We start from the raw sequence: 21291 nt of genomic DNA, 5'->3' as shown, positions 1-21291 counted from the left end.
GCGTGCCACTACTTCACTGATGTTCTGCCCAAATTAATTCTCTTGATTTCAGCAAATGATAAACAAATGCTGACTAGTCTTGAAAAAAAAAAAATATATATATCTATATCTCCATCGATCTACACAAAATTACCATAATTAATCACCATTTAATCACTACAGTTAAAATGGAGCAACATTAACAGGATAAATGTCAAGGTGCTTTTGGTCATTCAGTTCATTAGTTTTATGGCACGCTCCGGCTTTAAAAAGGGTTTTAAGCAATAGAGCAAAAGCAGTGGGAAAGAGTAACAAGACACCATGTAAACCAGCTCAGGGCAAAACATTGCACATTGTTTTGAGACCAACGGGGAGCAGGGGACAAAGAAAGGTGAAGAGAAACTAACTCTAGGGCAATCTATAAGTTATATATTCCACCTGTAAGCCCTTTGGACAGTAGAGGAATGTGAAGAATAGTTTTGAAAGCGCTGCCCGCCTCCTTTTTTCTCTCTTAACCCATTAATGCCAAGTGTGTCATATTTGACAAAACATTTTTAAGCAATAAACTACAACAACAACAAAAAAGGCCAAATGTAGCAAATATGATACAAATTAAAACAAGGTGAGCAAATTAATATTTAATTTATTTATTTGTTTTAATTATCAGAAGGTTCACTAAACACTCCATTTAAAAAAAAAAAATGCAATACTTCATTCTAATCTGCTGCCAAATCTCTTTTACACTGCTGGAACTGCAACTACAAAAACACAGGACACACACATGCGCACCAAGAAATCAAATTTCTAGATTGGGGAGATGCTGCAGAGACCACCCCTTTCCTGTGACTGTGCAGGGGAAACCCTGGATTTACTTAGTGAGTTGATAACCAGCTTTGTGTGACTGCTCATCCCAATTGCCAATGTTAGGGTAAGTAAATGTATATAATAGGGTACCCCGGGTGTGCTGAACTCACTTCGTAGTAAAGGATCCTGGGCTTTTTTGAGAGAAGAGGCTATCTCCTGGAAACCCTTCCAAACAAGCCATGCTTGTTCAGTCTTTTTCTAAGTGTGCCTTCATGAACTTTAACATGCTAACTGAAGCATGTACAGTCTGAGATGTGGTTTCTTTTTCTCAGAGCATTAACACACCTGAATGCACCAGACAAGCAAACTGCCAAAACCTCTGCTTTTATGGAAGTGGTCACACTTACTGGTCATTTGGCCAGCAGCACCTGGCTGCTGCTAACTTTCTTAATTCCTATGAAAACAGTAAGGGTGTACAGGACTGTACTTACCTCATCCCTGGACCTTGAGCTGTCACCTGGAGCCTAAAAACAAGACAAATTACTTCATTCTTACAGATGTTAAATTAGCATTTTGAAGATGTGCTTTTCAATGATTCTCACCAGTAAGATGGGCTGAACTGAGCAGACACGGGTGTCTTGAGAGCCCCAGTCAGCACAGTTATTGTAGAAGCCTTTCTCTAGGATGTACTGGTGACCAGAAAAGTCCACATGAGAGTAAGCTATCCATCTGTAAGGATGAGGAAAAGATACCTGATTATTGTCACACTCTCTCCACTCATCTGTGCAATGCAACAAGAGAAGGGAAAAAAAAAAAAAAAAAAAAAAATACTGTAGCTTCTATAAACTTACGCCCCGCTGATTACATGGATTGAGCGCGTGGAGGTTTTGTAGCCAAACAGCTCAACATCAGGAATGGCCTCCGTCACCTCGAAGGTGTTCTCCTCCTGCATGCCCTCCTGGTCTTCCTCTGGCTGTTCAAACATCACCATGGCAGGGTCCGTCAAGTCCTGCAAGGGAGCAAGAGTATAGGTTAAAAGCTGCAGTATTCTAATAATAAATCACATTATGGACAATGCAAATCATATGGGAGTTCACTATTTGAAGTTTCTGTGGATTCTTAGAGAGCAATTTCAACTACACACACAAACACACCCCTTGCTATTTAATGCACAGCTTTTTCATACTGGGAATCAAACTTTGTTTAAAGAGTTTAAAACATGAATATTAACAAATATTAGCTCTTATAAAACAGTCCTTATAACTTACTGCTCGAATCACCCTAACAGAGCGCAGCTCTGCATCACAGCCTCCCCACACCCTCCAGTCATGGTACTCTCCCTCCTCCAGCAGGTACTGGTGTCCTCGGAAACCCTCCTTCTCATAGCCCACCCAGCTACAGACACAGAAAGCATATGCAATGAAATGTTAAATGATAAAATGCCTTTTCAGGGATCAAACATGTAAAAGCAACACTCACATTCCTCCCAGTACTTTAAGAGAGCCGACGTTATACAAAAAGGTTGTTTGTTGTCGCTCTGTTCTGGTCATAAAGTCTCTCACGTTGGTGCTTATAGTCCTCGATTTGCCAGTGAAGTAGGGCTTCTCATAGATCACCATCTGGAGACAGAATATCAGCTTTGAAGCGTCAGTAACCACATTTAACATCAGTTTGAGAAGAGAAAAACTCATGTCTTTACCTTTGGCTCGTTCAGATGTTCCACCTTTGGTTCACCCTGTGATTTAAAAAAAAACATATATACATATTTTTTTACATAATTATGTAGAATTAATAAAGAGAAGATGTTGTAAATGCTTCTAAAAATGCCACTAACTATTTTGAGTGGATGTAATGACCCCACGTAGGGCTGCTCCACCCCCCAGGCTGCTGGGTTAGGGTACCCCCCCACCTCCAGGACTCGTGGTACACCCTGGAAAAAGGGCTGTGCGAACACGAGCCATCTGAAAAGCATGAAGCAACCGGGTTAAACTGGATGAAGTAAAACACTAATGACGCATGACTGATGTCATATCAAGTTTGGCTTTACAAAGCAACTTTAATCAACATAACTCACAGCCCCGCATTAATAATGACGGAATTCGCCTTGATGGGGAAACCAAAAATCCTGGCATCCTCAGAAGTGTCTCGGAAGATGACTTTCTTTCCCTCTGCGTTCTCTTCAGGGAAAAGGCAGATTTCTGGAACGCTGTAGTCCTGAGGGAGGACAGAGCACCCACTGATGTTATAATGCTGCAGTCCCACAGGAAACACATGGCTTATAGTCAAATGAGTAATAATAACTAACTCTTTCGGCCTGGATTTTAGTTTGGTTTGCCATCTGAAGATAACCTGAGCAGTAGCATACAAATGACAAACCATCTCTCCAGTCTTTAAGAGTCTGCATAAACAATCTGCCGATGTCAGACATGTAGGCATGCCATGTAAAAGGTTTAGTGCTCTTGCATAATTGCTATGTGAAGCCAAAACTAACAAATCAAATGTTTACAATAAACCTTCATCTCAGATTTTCTGATGCGAATACTTCATAAATCTGTTGGCACAACAGTTTTAGAAAATAACTGAATATTTATTCTTCTGTTTTGATTTTCACATTTTTTAAGCCTAAGCAAAAAAAGATAAAAACTAAAAATTTTGGTTTCTGTTACACGTTTCAGATGATAACACTTAAAAACTGTAACATTCAGTATAAATACCTCAAGCACTTTTCAGGTTTTCCAGGACACTCTTTTGCAGGCCCATTCAAAAAAAAATGCTGACACTTATTTGTGACACTAGATGGTGCCATTGAGTTGAGGAGCAAACAGCTGTTTAAAAACTTAAAATATCTGAAAACTAATCAGCATTTCATTAAGAAATAATGAGCCTGCAACAAAATGTTCCACTGCAAATCAAATCAGCTATCAAATCCTGATTTAGGCAGTGTGGCAACAGCCAGCAACAAACAGTGGAAAGAAATTCTTACCCTCACTGCTCTTCGTATGGACCCGATGATGAACCTCCTGGCTGGCTTGGTTTCCTTTTGCTGATCATTAGTTTCTCCATTCTGCTCTTCTCCCTTATTCGGTCCAGTCTCCTGCTGTTCTTCTGCAGGACCAAAGGGGTAGGTAATCTCTATGTCACCCTCATCCAGAGCAATCTTCTCCCCCTTGAAGTTGGGTTTCTCATAAAGCACCCACCTACAGAATTTTAAAGGAGGACAAAAAGTGTGAAGTTACAGCCATCTGTGTATGACCTTTGTTTCTGCTGGGCATTTTTTCTGCATTTTATTGCTGCAGCATTATTTTGAAATATGTCAAAACTGTGTTCACACACAAGGGACAAAATACTTATTCATTATTAGTTTAGGTAGTAGTATGCGTTATTACTCTCACTGATGCCAATTTTGGGGTGATAATTTTACACAGCTGCTGCTGCTGTTACTGACCAAAGGCTTTCAGAGGTAGTGACATTTAAAAACAACACTAGTCATTCACTGCTGCAATTCTGCTGTTAATGAACCCGAGTCACATAACTATAAGGGTACTGGAAGGTAAATCAAATTCATCTATAGTGCTGTTTTACAACTTCTGTTAAGTTTGACAATTTTCTTTTGTCCATCTGAAACCCGATGAAGGGCCTGAAGTAGACAGAAGCTTGGTTAGCCTTAAATATTGCATTTTAATTTTAAAAGGTTATCTTTTTCTGTACAAAATGGTTCTGAAAAGCAACCAATAACTATAGCCTAATTAAATTATAAATTATAGTCTACTCTAAATATGAGCAAGAACAAAAAAACAAAAACAAAAAAACAAAACAAAAAAAAGAACAGCACAAAACAGAAACATGCAAGTACAAGTACAGTATGCTAGCAAATGCAATAAAATCCCAACACTAGAGCTGCCTGACCGAGATAATCTCTTTACAAAAGACAGATCTTTTTTTTTAAGTCAGAGGCCGATTGACTACAAATGCCACTTACTTTGCACTCTTTAATTAGAGTATTAGCTGTGGTTTGGGCAGCGGCGCAGGAAGTGGTGTGTGAACTGACTGTCTAATCATCTCATTGTAAGAAGTCGAGGAAGCATTAGTCTGGTGTTAGTGCAGGTCAGAGCAGCACCGGTAGGGTTACTGCAGGTTCACAGTGCTGGCTGCGTTTGATGAAACATTCCACATCTGAGGCAGGTGTGTGTTTAAACTTGTGTTTGGGGTGTGTTAACGATTGAAGGAATTTGCATGACCACAGTGCGGCAACAGCAGTTTTGTTTTTAATGCTGCCTAATCACACGCGGAGAGAGGGGTTCATTTTGGAAAAACCAGCGACTCGTTACACGCTTGACATTTCAAGAAAAACAAGGTGCAGAGATGACATCCCATCTACCCTGTTACATGGAAGCCTTCGTTTTAGCTGCCAAATTTGTGATGGTGGTATGAGGAAAAGACTCATTAAATGTTTGTTTGCAGACACACTTCAGAGAGAGTTAAACTGTAGCATAACTGGGCAGGCAAAAACCAACCATTGAAATTTACAAGGTAAAATATTAAAACTAGAGCTCTTTGCACATGCTGATGCAAGTGAACTGCTTGTTTTTCGAGGAAGTGTTATTCACACTTCTACCTTAACATCGGGTCTAAATTGTGGTTGTAGCAAAGTTATTGTAACCGATACTCATTTCCAGTTTCATTTAAAAAATAAAATTAAAAAAATATTTGTTTCTGTGTGTTGCGGAGGAGGAGTAACTTGTGTGCGCATAATAGGAAAGTGAGAAAATAAAGTGCTGGGCATGCTGTGGTGTTAACACACACAGTAGAGCTGCATAGCTGATGATAGCTGTAAGGTTTGGTCATTAAACAGTTCCAGCTTTAAAAAAAATAAATTAATTAATTAAAAAGTTGTGAAAACTTATTGTCTCTTGTATCATGACTAACTTGCACTGGTTAAACCCTTAATCCAAAATTTTCTTTAGATACACTCTGCAAAGTTATGCTATAAACATGTAATAAGCACCAAGTACCACTGTCTGCAGTTAGTAACATTTAGTTATAAAGCACATTTAAACAAACAAAAAAAAAAAAAAAATCTGTCCAAAGTGCTACAAGATGACAATGACGCAGTTTTCCATTTATAAAATATTGAGAGAAAAAAATGGCCATAATACATACCCTCCTCTGATGACCCTGATGGAGATGGTTTCTTGCAGCTCCCAGGGTGTAGCATCAATGACATCGCCGCGTACCTCAATCCTCTGGCCGCACATACCCGGTCGGTCAAAAATGTACATCTAACCAAAAAAGATGGACAAATATTGGCACAGATTATAATAATTGCTCATTATTGCTGCTCATTTAAGACAGTTTATTTTTTTTTTGGCTGCAAGTCATATAATCAGAAATTACTAATAATAAATTATGCTGAGTAGAAAGCCAGCGTTAATATTACAGTAGAAGCTATTCAATACTACGCAAGCATGCAGGATGAAATTACAGAATTACTGCAGGCTACAGAAGAATCTTTTATACTGTCAAAGCAAAGTAAGGAATAAAGCCAAAATTCTCAAATGGCATCATCTCCAGTTTCATATCCAACTACACCCTTTAGGCATTTAAGACGAGAAGAGTATAAAGTTGACAGGATAGCATAGCACCTACAACATTAAAAATGAGGGAAAAAAAAATGTAGGCACAGACACGTATGTGTTGATGGTGAATTGGAAGTGAATTTTTAATTGAACAACAAAAACCTGCCCATGTCTAAAGCACAGACATGTTTGGAGCATTCAGGTTTGAAGCCCTACAGCATGGGAGAGAACCTAAACCTAAATGTCAGCTCCTCCTTAATATTTGAGAAAGAGCTGACATTTAGCTGACATTTCTCAGTGAAAACCTCAGTGAGAAAGTCGAAAACGCTCTCAAGCAACAAGCAGAAGCAGTTCTAACATTAACACATGGCCACAGTGGAACAGGCAAAGATGTAGTAGGTATGCACTTCAATTACCAATCAAAGCAAGAAATTCCACAGAAGAGGTTTGGGAGGGTTTTAATTAATCGTTGATTCAACCAACTGTTCAACCAGACAGTCAGCGTCTTCCATTGAAGAGTGGGTATGAAATCAATATGCAACAGCCCGCACATTAACAGAAAGAAAAACAGCCCTACAGTACTACTACTACTACTACTAGTACAAACTTCCTGTCAGGTAAAGCAGCTACATGTACGTGTTCTGTACTGAACAGCACACTGTCTGATCCACAGAAAGACACCGAGTTCTGGGTACTTACTCCGCTTTTAACAACTTCTCTATACCTACATTTGTAATATGCTGACACTTTTTAGTTTAAAAGGGTAAAAAAAAAAAGGTCAATAACTTGTCACTAGTATTCAAAAGAGTCTTAAGTGTGCAGGTCTGTGTTCTGCCTGCTCAGGCTGAAAATGTTTTATTTATTTAGTCAGTGTTTAGTGACATTATAGATAGCTAAGATAACTGGCAAAAGTTGCTGTCAAGCCTGCACAACTTTCTCAGAGGCATGTGGGTAAAAACAACTTTCACTCAAGAGTGCAGTTTGTGGTCTGGTTGTTGTAAAAAGAATCAGCCTCCCCTCCTTGCTTCAAACAATGGCTGAATGATACGTTTGTATGTTGAAGCCAGTTGGTACAGATTGTTTGACTCAACAGCATAAATCCACTAAGATTTGGGGTCCCTTTGTCAAGCACATTAAGATGGTGAAACTTCAAGCTGAGAACTGACAGTTTGTTTGATGTGGATTGTAATGCTCCAGACTCCAGCGTATAGTCTCGGTATGCATTCTGTATGTGGTGCTGGTTTCCTGGTTCCCTCTGCATTGCTCAAGGCCTCTTTCGACAGTAGGCTAACGAGGACTCTAACCTTGACACTTGACTCACAGTATTCGAATGCAGTTAGTGTGGGGAACTCACCTTTCCAGGACGTGGATTAAGCTTTCCGTGTTCCTTCTCTTTAGTAAGCTACGGACAAAGAACAAAATTGTGAGGCTTAAAAGTGACATCGTGAAGTCACAGGACATTTTCTTTTCCTGACTTCTGATTCTTCAAATCAGGTCAAGAAAACAGCCAAGGTGAGCCACAAGGGTGTAAAATAAAACATATTATTATGTCCAGCTTCTAAGCATGCCAGACAATCCAAGCACTGTCACTGTCACCTTGTTCAACAGGTTCTGGGGGGTGCCCAAAAGAAGATGTGAGGAGACGAGGCATCCTTCATGACAAAGCGAGGATGTGTTTGACAAACAGGACTACATTCTTCCACTAAACCTTTTTGACACTAGCCCTGATGACAACAGCATGAGCTCAGCTGACAAAGAATGCTCTAGAAACAAATGTACTGTGTACCTAACAAGTAATGAGTAAACCTACGTATGTGTGTGTGTGTGTGTGTGTGTGTGTGTGTGTGTGTGAGTGGAGCACATTTCCAAGCTAAACTGTAACTGGGATGCTGGGATTTTGGGATCCTTCAAAGAACAGTTTGCAGTGTGGTAGATAACACTGCAAATTAGAGTTATGGGTGAGATTGGTGTGTGTGTGTGTGTGTGTGTGTGTGTGTGTGTCTCTTTCTATCTCTCTCTCTCTCTCTCAGGTATCACTTGACTCCCGGTGTCTGGGAGCTCTGCAGGAAACAGGTTACCATCCGGATCACGTTACTGTTCAGTGAGTGGCTGCAGCTGGAGCTAATGTTTCAATAGTCCCTGACCTAATTTCATTTGGAAACATGAAAATAATGTTGAAAAACAAGGACTAAATATATTCACCCCTAATACCTAAACTTTCAGCACACTTTGGCATTTTCAGTGAAAGTGAGCCAACGGTCTGTTTTCATAACTCACCTACTGAATAAGACTGGCGCTTGTATTGGCTTCTGCTCAGACACGGAGCCACAATTTCCTCCAATTGTTCCTGCTACCTTCTCACATACCCAAACAGAAGGTAGTAATTCCCCTCAAAAGCAACCTGCTTTCTCAGTTCTTACAGATTCTCAACTGTTGACACATTTTTGTGTTCGTGTATGTGAGTATTTATGTGCATGATAATTTTCTAACATATTTCAGATGACAGCGCTGGTTCTGTGACCAAAATAAATATTTTCTTTAAATTGACAGTTCTGCATTTTCACATGCCCTACAGAGACCGACACGTTTTACCTTCTGTTCCCTTCCCTCCCTGCAGCCTGCAGGGCGGGATCTGCTCTAGCATAAAATGTGTTACTGCAAATGGAATGTGCAGTTTCAGCAAATCACGTTAAATATTAATAATAATAAAAAAAAAAAAACTGTGTGACCATGTGATACCAATAACTAATGCCTGGAGTAAATTAAAAAATTAGGGAAGAGAACAGATAACGCATCTTTTATTCCTCACACAGGTGTCTCCTTATTTGTTCCTGTCATCATTCATTTAGTCAAATTTCAAGTAAGCAAGTGGAGAAACGTGAGTATAAAAACAAAAAGAAAGGTGTGGCCGCGTCTCTGCAGGAACAGACAGCTCAGCTCCACACCCACCCCAACTATCTGAGACTTTAAAAAAAAACCCACAGCTGTTAAAGCACTTTAAATAATTGTGTAAATGTACATCAAAAACAGGGTTTGCAGGAAGAAATCTCGCCGATTTGCTGAGAATGATGACTTTTGAAATGATGCTTTTTTGTCTCATACTGTAAGCAAGATTTTACGTGCAGTTTTACTCACACTCTGCTATAAATACTTTAATTCCCCCTTCACTACATCTTAGAACTTCTGCTGAAATATTCTCCGAGTAGATCTCATGAGGCTCAAACCACATCTGAAGTTAGAGTTTTATTACATGAGCTGTGATCATTGTCAGCCCATAGCATGGAGTTCAACCTGATAAAAAAGGACAACTACACATTGTGCAGGAATTTGTGTCAACACTACATTCCAGGTGACTCTCTCTTGCTTTTGAGCGGAAGTGAATAAAACCACCATGATGCGCTCTGCAAGGACAAATAAAATGAATAAACGGATATTCCAATCTTTATATTCTTCTGTCAGGTGTGTGCCTGCTGTGCTTCCTAACTGCAATAGCTTAAAACCATCTTATGGTTTGCTTTGGGTGGGGTGTGAGACACACAGTGGTGCTGGGATCCAGAATTAATGTGTTGACAAGAAGAGCCAGACAAAAAAAAATAAATAAGTGTGAGAGTGTCCTTGCTGCCATTCAGGCATGAGTGTGTAGATATTGTGTTTCTATGCACACACGCAAGTGAACCATAGTCTGCGCGCACGCACACACACACACACACACACACACACACACACACAAGTGCGCGCGCATGCATGCATGTGCACACTTTCTCCTGTGAACTTTGCAATACTCATTTAAAAGAAGTGTGTGTATCTGACAGGCAGGAGCATTTGTCCCATTCTGAAGGATCACTGCATGGCAGTGGAACCATCTGCAGTCGCGTCCTTATTAAAAACCACTGCTGGTGTTCTCTAAATATTCCATTATGGAGGTTATTCAAATGGCACCTTACGCATGTTTGGCTAGACAAAAGCCAACAAAAGCCACAGGGATTTATTGTGTGCACAACTTTCCACATGCAGTCTTTAAAGCTCATGTATTGTAATGTACTGACCTGCTATTTTTTTTGAAACACAATGGGAAAAGAATAGATCTAAGAGCGTGGATAAGACCTGCCTGTAAGTACACGCATTCAGAGGATTTTTGTCCTTATTCTGTTACCATAGACATAGTTAACTTTTCACACCTCACGCCACCTTCCACTTAATGCAATTGTTGCATGCTGTGAGCAGCCGCACTCGAATACTTAGAGCAATGAGCCACTTTTTTGTTACACTGCTTAAAATAAAAAGAAACCTGCATTCTTCCTCTCTATTGCCTTGATGTGTGCATGTGTCTTTTGAATTGAGACCCACTCCTGCCTGTCTGATGTCATCATATATATCCTGGATTGTCTTGTCACCTCATCAAAAGTAATTCACAGTAAGACAAAATAGCTGATCTATATAAATATTACTCACATAGGCGTCAGGGAAGGCTCTGTATTTAGAAACTAGATTCCTGTCAGGCTCAGTCGCTTGGCTCTGGAACTGAGGCTTTCCATGCACATTGCTGAACAATGAATTCTGGACCCCCACGGCAGAGTCGCTACTCAGGCTCCTCTGCAGGATGGGAGTGCCCACTGTCCCACTACCTACACCCACTCCCATCTGAGGTGTCTGGCTAAACATTGATAAAGGAGAGTCTGTGTTGGTGAATGGCCTGTGGAGGTCTATGGAGCCAGTGGGGCTGAGGAGCCGGGTGGGGCTGAGGCTGGCGGGTGGGGAGCCGATGCTCAGCGAGGGAGGCTGACTCAATCGAGTCTTACGGTCTTCGGCTCTGGTCAGAGATCCTGATGAGGAGGATGAGGAATTCATAAGAAAGGAGATGCGCTCAAAGCGGGATCCAGCTGATTCTGTACGAGCACCGAGGTCTCCTGGCTCCTTCGACCCTGCAGTCATGTGATCTTTTGAAGACAATGTTTCTGGTAGCGAGGTGGTACGGAAGACTGGCCGATGGGCCCTTCCATTTTCCTGCGTCTGATCTGTGGATGACTGCTTGTAGTTACCGAAGAGGACACTGTGATCAAGGCGAGAGGTTTTGATGGGAGATGGAGGTACTTCATTTCCATTAAGCTCTGGAGATTTTAAATCCTCAGGAGAAGAGTCGGAGGATTTTCTGACCGTAATACTGTTAAGAGTTGATGCTCTCAGGGGCAAGCTCAGACCTCTTGTCCCAGGCTGCTGGTCCTGCAGGTGACAGGATACATGCACAGAGTTAAAAAAAAAAAAAAAAAAGTGGTAAACAAAAGGCACTAAATCATACTCTATACATCCATACACATCAACATGTTTCATGCTTCAAGGCTTTGAATCACCCTCCTCTGAGATTTATGCCTTTAACACATTGCAATATACATGAGTGGACTTTCATTTTTGATGCTGACAGATTTGATATATTCGAAAACATGTTTTTAGAAGAAATATCCAAGATTTCCTGAATAAACACACAAGCAGTTCTTTGCAGTTTGGTTGAATCTTTAACATTTAAATTTTCATGGCTTCTACAATAACCAATAATGTGATCATAATATAAACAAATGAAGTCAATCATGTAATATAATGTAATAATGATACCTGATTTTGCCTAATCAGCTCCAGAGGAGAACGATTGTCTCTTTGGGAAGTCCTCTTCAGTCCCAGATCAGCAGGCAGAGTGCAGGATCCATTGAGGGACTCAGTTGGACCGACTGTTCCTTCCGGGTTTGTTTTGAGACTGCCTATGGAGTCGGGCACGTCAGAGGGGATAGGGCTTGGAGCATCCTCCACAATGGGTGGCAGGGAGGAGAGGAGGACTGGAGCAGTGTTGCGTAGACTCATGCTCCTCTGCCTCAGAGAAGGTCCCATGCTCTTTAAGGTATCCACCAGAGTATCCATGTCAAACTGGCTGGGGGAGTCTTCGTCTGGGGAGGTAGGGGGAGTGGAAGGGGGACCTGTGTGGTCAGAGACTGCCTCCACGAGTGTGGCTGTGAACACCCCAGTAAATTGGGATACCTCGTCGTCCTCTTCTCCAAAACTGTCGGTGGTGTCGTAGCTGGTTTTGTGTGTTGAGGAAAAGCCAGACGGTGGGAGCTGCTGCGAGTCCCAGGCTGAGTTTATACTCTCTGACTCTCCCTCTCTCCGTCCCTGTGTTTCACCTGCAGCTGCAGCAGGCTCCTCCTGCTCCACTAAGCTCCTCCTCCACTCATCTTTTGGTTCTCCCGCCGGTTTGCTTTCACGGCTCAGATAAAATTCAGTCCTGTCGCTCAGCTTGTTGCCAAGGGCAATCGGCTCCTCTGAAGAGCGGAGGGAGGAGGAAGAGAAGGAGTCGCTGAAGTGTGTGTATGCTGTAGTCTCAGGAAGAGCGGAGGAGGAGAAGGAAGATGAGGAGGAGGTGTCAGATATTTTGTAACTTAGGGAGTCAGTCTCTGTTTTACTATGTTTATACTGAGTTACCCCCTCAAATCTGTTTTTCCATTTATACTCCGAGTCAAGATCCGTTCCATTTGACTTGGTCACAGTGGTGCTTGTTTTGTAAAAGTCCACTGTATCTTGGCTGTCAGTGGCATTAACCTCATTAATGAGAGAAACTTTATGAAAACGTTTGGATTCATCCTCTTTGTGGAGAGACGAGGTCTTAATGAACAGTTTGGTGCTCAGGCTGCTGAAGCCTGAATTCATTTTGCCAGCTGATTCTTGGTCGTCTTTTGTCTGGTCAATTTCTGAACTTGCTGTGGTGGTCCTTGAAGCTGTCAAGGACCTAGACAAATAGAGAAAAAAATATGACAATAAAACAACAGTGACAAAAAAACAAAAAAAACAAAGAAACTTCCTGTCAGATTTAGCAGATGGTAACTGTTTCACATCATATAAAGAGCTCCAGGTTGAGCCTCCGGGGTGTGGCGGCCACACAATGCCAACAATGCAAATTATACAAACCAACTTTGCTTATCTTGACTCGCATGCAACGTCAAAGTTTGCAAAACATGTCATGAATGCCGTTTTTTTTTTACATTTGAGAAATAAATTACTATATAAAAGGATCTCAAGCAAAAAACATTCAGCTGAATTAAACAGACCCTCCGCATTTACAGAGTATAGCATTCACTGAGAACCTCAATAAAATTACGCCTTGTTTTCTGTTCCATGTACAGCAAAGCGCTCCACACTTCCATCTAAGCATTAGATAAGAACACTCAAAGCAGTGTGAGACCTGTGAGGCTGTGGATTTAGATAATTCATGGTGCGGAAAACACAAAGACGTGTTTAGAAGAAAATAAAAGGTTCGTGCTTTTAATGGTCGGAAAGGGATCTTATTAAACTCTAAAAATGAACGCTGCATATTAATTTCAGATTCACACATGACGTTTAGTTTACCTGTCATGAGTAAAGTACTGTTTGGCCTATTGTAAAACAAACAAACAAAAAACTGTTGTATTGTCTTCTTGATTCTGCAGCTGTGGAGCAAGTTCCCAAAAAGATGGTGTGACATTTGAAAGAAAGGGCCATTGTGCAGGCTGGACCAGTCTAATAAAATATCCGATCCAGCTGATATTTGAATCGTGTTTTTTGGAAGTTGGCCCATATTTGGGACTAAAAGTCAACAGACAGTGCTTAAATTTATCAGACCCCGACCCAATGTAAGGCTAACACCACACCTGCCCTAAATTAACAGCATTGGTAACTAGCAAAATAATTTTTCTATGTTTCTCTAAGGGTTAATCCACAGGTATGCACAAGCTCTTTAATCAGAATATTTTTTCATAAGGTACTGTTTTAAATTAAAAAAAAAAAAAAAAAAAAATCTTTAGTTTTAGACACGTTTTGAAAAGATTAGTTTAAATATTTGCATTTTCTTGTTTTTAATAATAATAATTTTGTTAAGCACCATAGCTCAGAGTCTGCTACTTTAAATCTTCAAGCTCCCAAACCTTATGAACATGACGAGCTCAGTGACTCATGAGTATCCCTTTAAGTAAAATTCAGTCCTGAATTACACTTTCAAGAAGCAAGAGGTCCTATCAAATTCTTAACATTCAAAATGTTAATAAACTGCACTCTCTGCAGTTTTGGAAAAAAAAAAAAAAAAAAAAAAGCATCATCCACTGTATCTCTCTCTAAAAGGGAGGTTTTTCCTCTGACATTTCTGAATTTTTACCATTTGTAAATGTATGCAGCCCATGGTGATACCTTGAGAATCCAAGCAGGGCAAATTCATTATGACTCAGATATGAAATCATAATTATCAATGCTGCTTAAGAAAACAGAACTTTAAACTAAATGTCAAACATCATTCATAAGTAAAGCAGTAATTATAAGTTGATCCTCCATTAGTGATTCATATGACTTGTTTAAAGGTTTTAACTGTGCACAGCAGGAGGGGCACATTTATAAAAATCAAGTTTATTGAAATGAATAAATCTTGTTTTGTGTTGTTTTTTTTTTTTTTAATGGTGGAAACAAGCAACAAGGAAACATACATAGGAATCAAATCTAGAATGTCCCCATTAAGTCCAGAGCTCAACCTAACTGAAATGATGGTGGGGCCTTAAGGGAACTGTGCATAAATGAATGCCTGCAAACCTCAATGAACTGAAAAAAGGTTGTAAAGAAGAGTGGGCTAAAAATTCCTCCACAATGATATGAGAGACTAATAAAGTCATACAGAAAGAGATTACTTTGAGTTATTGCTGCTAAAGTTGGTCCTACAGGGTACTGAAGCACAGGGTGACCTGTGTCCTGTGAAAACTATCACAACTGTATGCGTGGTCTGTGGCAGCTGGACAGTAATGAACAGTGTTCAATGGATCAAAGCTCCTCAGAGGACACAGAGTATACTGGTGCTCTGACTGCAGAAACACACCTACAGTAAACAGTAAGGCACCAGAAAATTCTGGCAGCGAGCCTAAACTTCCTCGTGTTGGACGGCAATAACCAGCCTTTGGTCAAATCCCAAATAGCAAAGAGCAACATCGCCCTCTGCATAATTTATTAGGGAAACCTTGACAGGAATTTATCTTCTTTTGGCATTAATCAATATCCTTAAGAGTTTATACAAAAAAAAAGCATTAAAAAGCATTCTTACTTCTGTACTCATTGTACTTCTGTACAATGAGTTCCATGTTTGTGCATGAACCTGCTGAGAGGAAACTTCTTCCTCACTTCTTTCAGCTCAGGGTGCAGTTTATTCTCTCTGAAGACGTTCTGCTCATTTACAACAAAGGAAACTCTCCACAAGTTTGACATTCTGTGAATGTCTCAACTGATCTGTCAGCAAGTCACACATGGCAGGAAAACAAAAGGGCAAGATCAGTGTCAGGGTTTAGTTTAAAGACCTAAGTGGTTCGACTGGCTCTCAGAAGAAACAGTCCCGTGTCCCTCAGTTTTGGACAGAGGGAAACAAATCTACATAACACAGCAGAGACCAAATGTGTACCTTCCTCCAGACTTCAGTGCACAGAAACTCTGTATAATAGGTGGGGCTGGCTAAATGCCGTGCTCATCTTTCACCGAGCATCAGCACACCCCTTCTTCAGAAACCTGTGGCCACAACGTGTTTGCAAAAAGAAACAGAAGCTCTGTACTGTACTTCAAACAAATCCTCATTTGTTCTTCTCCATTCTGCGAGCTTTCGCATTACCCAACTAATACATGTGGCGCTTCACCTTCATTCAGCACAAACACTTTAAGCTATTAAGCGTGTCTCAGTGCGATCCTTCAAATGTTTTGGTTTCTGTCACTTCTGCAGCTGCTTCATCACATTATTGTCTCCCCAGAAACACTTCTGCTGGGTTTTATTCAGCTTCCTTTGTGCCCCTCACCCCTGTTTTTTTTTTTTTTTTTTTCCCCATTCAGCATCTGTTGTGCTTTGTGAGCTTTTGCAGCAGTTTCCTATTTGTTGGTGTTTTCTTAGGTTGCAGTGCGTTTGACCTCTCAGGGCCACCGTAGACATCACTTTGCTGCCATCTTGTGGTTCTAACAAAACAAAAATAAACTGCCATGACATGTTTCACAAACAGTGGCGGCGCCAGGGGGGGCACTAGGGGGTGCTATAGCTCCCCCTGGAAGAGTCATAGCGCCCCTGTAGCACCCCCAAGAAAATAGCTTGTGCCTGTTGAGAACTGAAAGAACAAATGATCCTTCATAGCACCCTCAGTAAAATGCTTAGCCCCCCTCTTAGCACCTGAAGAAAAATATTTCTGGAGCCGCCACTGGTCATAAAGCAGATGCACTTTGGTACCCTTTTCAGGGGCACTCTTTTGACTGCTCTCTTATTCACAAGGGGGTCCCCACAGTGGGTAGCTTTGGCAGATTTTTTACACCAGATCCCTTCCTGACAACTCCAGAAGGAATCTGTCTTCTTCCAGGACTGAACCGGCTATCTTTCGCTTGTTAGGTGAAAGTGTGAGTTATACCTTTCATCATCTACCACCCACAGGTAAGACTCTTTGGCGCCATCTTGTGGTTTTAAATGTGCAACAAAAATAAACTGCCTCTCAGCTGCCTCAGAGTATTCATACTGACATCGGTCTGTAATATTTAACTGATCTGAAAACTCACACCATTCCTGTTAATACTTTATAGAAGTTTAGAAATTGCAAAGTATTTCATTTATCTTTATGCTTTACAGAGTTAAAATCGTGCTGTGCTCATATGCTCATTAATAACATGCTCATTAATGTACCAAAGAGAGCAGCTTTCGCTGAGGCACTGTGTTACAGGGTCAAGGTGTGGTCAAAATTCCTTACATGTTTTTTTTTCTTTTAACACTACCTCACATTTGTTCCTGTAGATTAAGATGCTTGATCAAATGCCAGATACAGACAAAGCATAAAAAAAAATGCCATCATGATTCCAAACCTAAATGTGACAATATGCAAATACAGTCTGGCATAAATGTCGGGACAAATTTACTGCAAAAATATTACAGATGAGTACATGTGTCTGACCCTGCTCCTGATACTTCAGTGATAGAGACATGAAAACCATATCAGACAGTGTAAGTGACCTTGATGTTCTGCATGCACGAACCTAAACCTGGTGAGAGCGTAGTGCTGAACAGAGTGCATGCAAACACAAAACATGCCATATGGGTTATTCAGTTTTATGATAGATTGCAAATACATTTTTGAGTCATATTCCAACCATTTATCCCTTAACTGTCAAACACTGGGGAAATAAATGCTTGGATGATGTGAAACATTGTTTCTTAATGAACAGCAGCTGTGCACAGCTTGATGTCATGTCAGCCAGATGAGATTATGTGGTAGCAGTATTTTTGTAGCAATGTGTATATTTCCATATGATAAATGTTTGATTTTTTTTCAGTTCGTCACAATAATTTAAGCATCTTTGGAAATGAGTCTTTAAAGATGATCTGTGGGACTATTTCGTCAAATATAGGAATCAGAGCGCTACTAAAGGAGATAATATTAATGTGAAAGCGTTAATATGCATAGATAAATTTTTTTATATATAATTACTTTAAAGGTGGAATTTATTTATGCCTGCATACTAAAGTACACAGATGTTTATGCAGCTATAAATGCTAGGCAGACTGCCTTGAACTTAAGCTTGCCAGCTCACTAACTGTGACAGGTTCTTCTCATGGTGTTCAACAGCATTTAGTCAAAATCATCAACATGTTTAAGCCACGTCAGTCCAGTTTACATCAAGTTATGACAAAATGACATCTCCGTATCACTTTCTATTACCCGTGTTGGATGAGTTTAACAATTAGAGCAGACTGGCAACATCATTCCTGCGCTCACTGCTCAACCTGTATTGCTTCACAGAGCTGAGGCTAAGCCACTTCACATGTGGTCCTTCAGAAAGGGTGTGTTCATAATTCACAGGTATTTAGACACCTCTGTTGCTTGCCTGCTCATCAGGGGGCATGTTTAGCCTTCATACATATAAAGGGCCCTTATCATATGACTACATGGTAATCTGATGAATTCACATGGTTTAAATGACACTGTCTGATGGTTGCCTGAAGCTACACGTTGTACATTCCAGCACAGTAGCTGCAGAGGTGGAATTTCCAAAAATGAAACCACAATAAAATATGTAAAACAACTCTCACTTCTGCTCTCACTGACTTTCCCTCAATACTCTGTAAACATGAAATGTATTAATGGCATAACCCAACTTCAGCTCCGAGTTAGAGAACCATTTGTTGCACCTCTCAGCATTTATATTGAGCTTAAAAACTCTGAGCTTTTTCTGCATTACTGAACTGTCACTTACCCCTCATTCAGGTCAAGCTGGACTTCCTTTGGATGCTCACAGCTCTCCGAGAGAGCCTCTGCAACGCCGCTATCAGGATGCTGTGCTTCTGCGTTCGATGCCGACAGTTCGACTGCCACCTGTTCTGGCGTTGTAATGTTTCTGTCAGGGCTCTGAGTAATAGTATCCGCCCACTCAGTACTCAGTGGAACCCTATTGTGTTCAATCTCTGTGGAATCTGATTGCAGCTGAGCACTGTGCGTCAGATTGCCCATGACAACCTCTGCTGCACCTGCAGTATCTGTTAATGTACCTTTTGTGATGATCTTGCTACTTTCTTTGCTCCCTTCATCTGCCTTGTCTGCATCCACGATCAGTGAAACTTGCTCTTCTGTCTCTCTTGTTCTGGGGGCATTCACATCCTCCTCCTTTGGGCAACTGGAAGTGGCATGTAAATGTCCAGAATTTGGGAAATCTTTGTTAACCAGAGTTCCCTCCTCCTGGCTTGAAAACGGGCTCTCTCCATTAGACTGGTCCTTTGTTTCCAAGTCTACGGTCCAGTTTCCTCTCGACCCCTCCACCTGCCCATGCAGCTCACTGGAGGGTGGGGCAAAATCGCATACCATCATTGTATTCGCCTGCTGAACCGGTGTAGCCAGCAACTCCTCCTTTCTACCCTCCTCCACCTCTTCATTTATTTGTGGGTGTACTGCGGTTGCTTCTTCTTTCACTGGACTCTCAGATTTTCCTATTTTATGCACTTGACTGTTTGATTTCTGTTCTTCTAGTTGTTGCTGTACTTCATTTTGGCTGTTATAATTCCCTGCCTTTCCTTCACTGTCTATTTTATCTCCCGCATACTCCATTTTTACAATCACGGCCCTCAAATTGCCTTCATCTCTCCAGCTGATCCCTCCATCCGTTGCCTCTGTGTGTTGTGAAAGTTCCTCACGTAGCCCCTCAATGGATTCTTCTCTTTCATCCATCGTGAACATCTCATCCTCCCCACTCTCGTCCGCATTGTCCTCTTCAGCACTGTAGTAAATCTCCTTTGTACTGTCATCATCCGATCCAACACTTAGATATGCAGGACTTAAAAACCCGTCATTTCCAGCCATCTGTCCAGAAGGGGCAGAAAACTCGTCTGTCGTTCCAATTTTTATCTTAGGAGCCTTCTCCGCATTCATTCTACCAGGCACTGAAGAGCTACAGCCTGGATAAGTGTTTGCTTCGTCGGTGACTAACTCTTTGACTAGGATCACTCTCCGTTTGGAATCAGTAACCTGAGCATCTGTCCCACGGGATGTTTCATAGTCGGATATGGGAGGGGCAGAGTTCTTACACACAGGGACTGACCAGACAATGTCAGTAACAAGGCTTTTACTGTTTGATGTCAGCTCTGAATGGGAGCGGGTCAGCTCTGAGTAAGGAATGCTATCGCTGGCAGGATACTTTGACGTTGCGCTGACAGAGGTAGGCTGATATCTATGGTGGTTTTCTGGGATTGCTTGAATCTGAGAAGCATAAAAGGAAAGTCTGGAGCTCTCAGTAGAAGAGTGGCCCTTTCTTTCACTGATGGAAGCCAAACTGTCAACAGTATCACTGATTTCGCCAGCAGTCGAGTCAAACTCACAGGAAGTCGACATTCTGGAGTACAGAGTGTTTGTTTCTGCGTGGCGTTCATATTGGGTTTTGACTGTGACAGATTCTGTTTTGGTGTCCGGAATTCTTTTATCAGTGCGAAGATGATGTGAAGGGCTTAGGAGCGACGATACTACCTCAGAGGCAAAATTCTGGGGGAAAAGTGACTCATACAGAACTCCATAGACGTTATCTTGACTGACAGGATCAGTGCCGCTTTCGCTGCTAACAGCTGAGGTTGTGGTGACAATCTTGGCAGTTTCAGGAAAGGACTCGGTGTGGGAAATTAAGACTTCATGATGGCTGGCAGCAGAGTCTGCACTGATAGCCGACTTGTCATTTTGAGGATCAGGACTTGGCCCTGTAACAGTGTAGTTACTGGTGTCAACACACTCGCCATTTGAAACTGTACTGTCAACTGTGACAGGGGCATCAGACTGAGGATATGATAAAGCCACGCTGGTGGATTCAATTTTTTGGCATGTCTGTTGGGGGATATCATCATAAGGATCGCTGCCCGTGCAGACTGAGCTGACAGTCGCCGCTTTGTGAGCTGGACTGTCAAGCACAATTGGTGTCTGGCTGGCTGGAAGGCTAAGTGCAGCCTGGGTATGAACAACAGAAGTTGTTTTTAAAGGAGCTGTCAGAGCTGCTGATTTGGCATCATTTGTGGTTGAGATATGAACCGGAATGTTCTCTTTCTCCTCCAGTGAATTGGGATAGTCAAGTTGCAGCTCAGGAATGGAAGCAATTGGAGCTTTCATTGTTTCCCCGTGAACATCCAAAAGATCAGAGCCGCTCCTAAGAGCTGCCTTTGGTTCACGTTGGGTGTTTATAGTGCTAACTGGGACTGATTGGGACTGTGTAGGGAGAGTAAAGTACGAGTCTGACTCATTTGTGGCTACAGGGGGAGGAGAGGGGATGTCAAATTTACTGCTGCTGTCAAGCTCTGGTTGAGACATACTGAACTTCTTAGTGTTCCCCGGATCCAGCTGCACAGGAGTCTAGAAGAAGATAATTTGTAGTTTAACTGATAAAATACATAAAAGAGGTC

General features: G+C 41.4%; 1 protein-coding gene across 1 annotated transcript in view; it reads right to left on the bottom strand.

Annotated features, from left to right (window-relative positions):
• crybg2 (crystallin beta-gamma domain containing 2) overlaps nucleotides 1–21291 on the bottom strand; it is a 37479-nt gene that overhangs the window by 4134 nt on the left and 12054 nt on the right. The window contains exons 4-17 of the mRNA XM_030741186.1: nucleotides 18618–21241; nucleotides 11967–13128; nucleotides 10812–11579; nucleotides 7714–7761; nucleotides 5944–6062; nucleotides 3767–3980; nucleotides 2858–2997; nucleotides 2618–2744; nucleotides 2483–2518; nucleotides 2263–2402; nucleotides 2052–2178; nucleotides 1635–1792; nucleotides 1386–1512; nucleotides 1275–1307 (exon numbers count right to left, since the gene is read on the bottom strand). Of these exons, the coding sequence (XP_030597046.1) occupies nucleotides 1275–1307; nucleotides 1386–1512; nucleotides 1635–1792; nucleotides 2052–2178; nucleotides 2263–2402; nucleotides 2483–2518; nucleotides 2618–2744; nucleotides 2858–2997; nucleotides 3767–3980; nucleotides 5944–6062; nucleotides 7714–7761; nucleotides 10812–11579; nucleotides 11967–13128; nucleotides 18618–21241 (5823 nt within the window). The remainder of the gene's footprint in view (nucleotides 1–1274; nucleotides 1308–1385; nucleotides 1513–1634; nucleotides 1793–2051; nucleotides 2179–2262; nucleotides 2403–2482; nucleotides 2519–2617; nucleotides 2745–2857; nucleotides 2998–3766; nucleotides 3981–5943; nucleotides 6063–7713; nucleotides 7762–10811; nucleotides 11580–11966; nucleotides 13129–18617; nucleotides 21242–21291) is intronic.

The sequence above is a fragment of the Archocentrus centrarchus genome, chromosome 11 (genome assembly GCF_007364275.1).
Source record: "Archocentrus centrarchus isolate MPI-CPG fArcCen1 chromosome 11, fArcCen1, whole genome shotgun sequence".
In the NCBI taxonomy this organism is placed as follows: Eukaryota; Metazoa; Chordata; class Actinopteri; order Cichliformes; family Cichlidae; genus Archocentrus; species Archocentrus centrarchus.
This window is presented reverse-complemented; position numbering and strand designations above follow the sequence as displayed.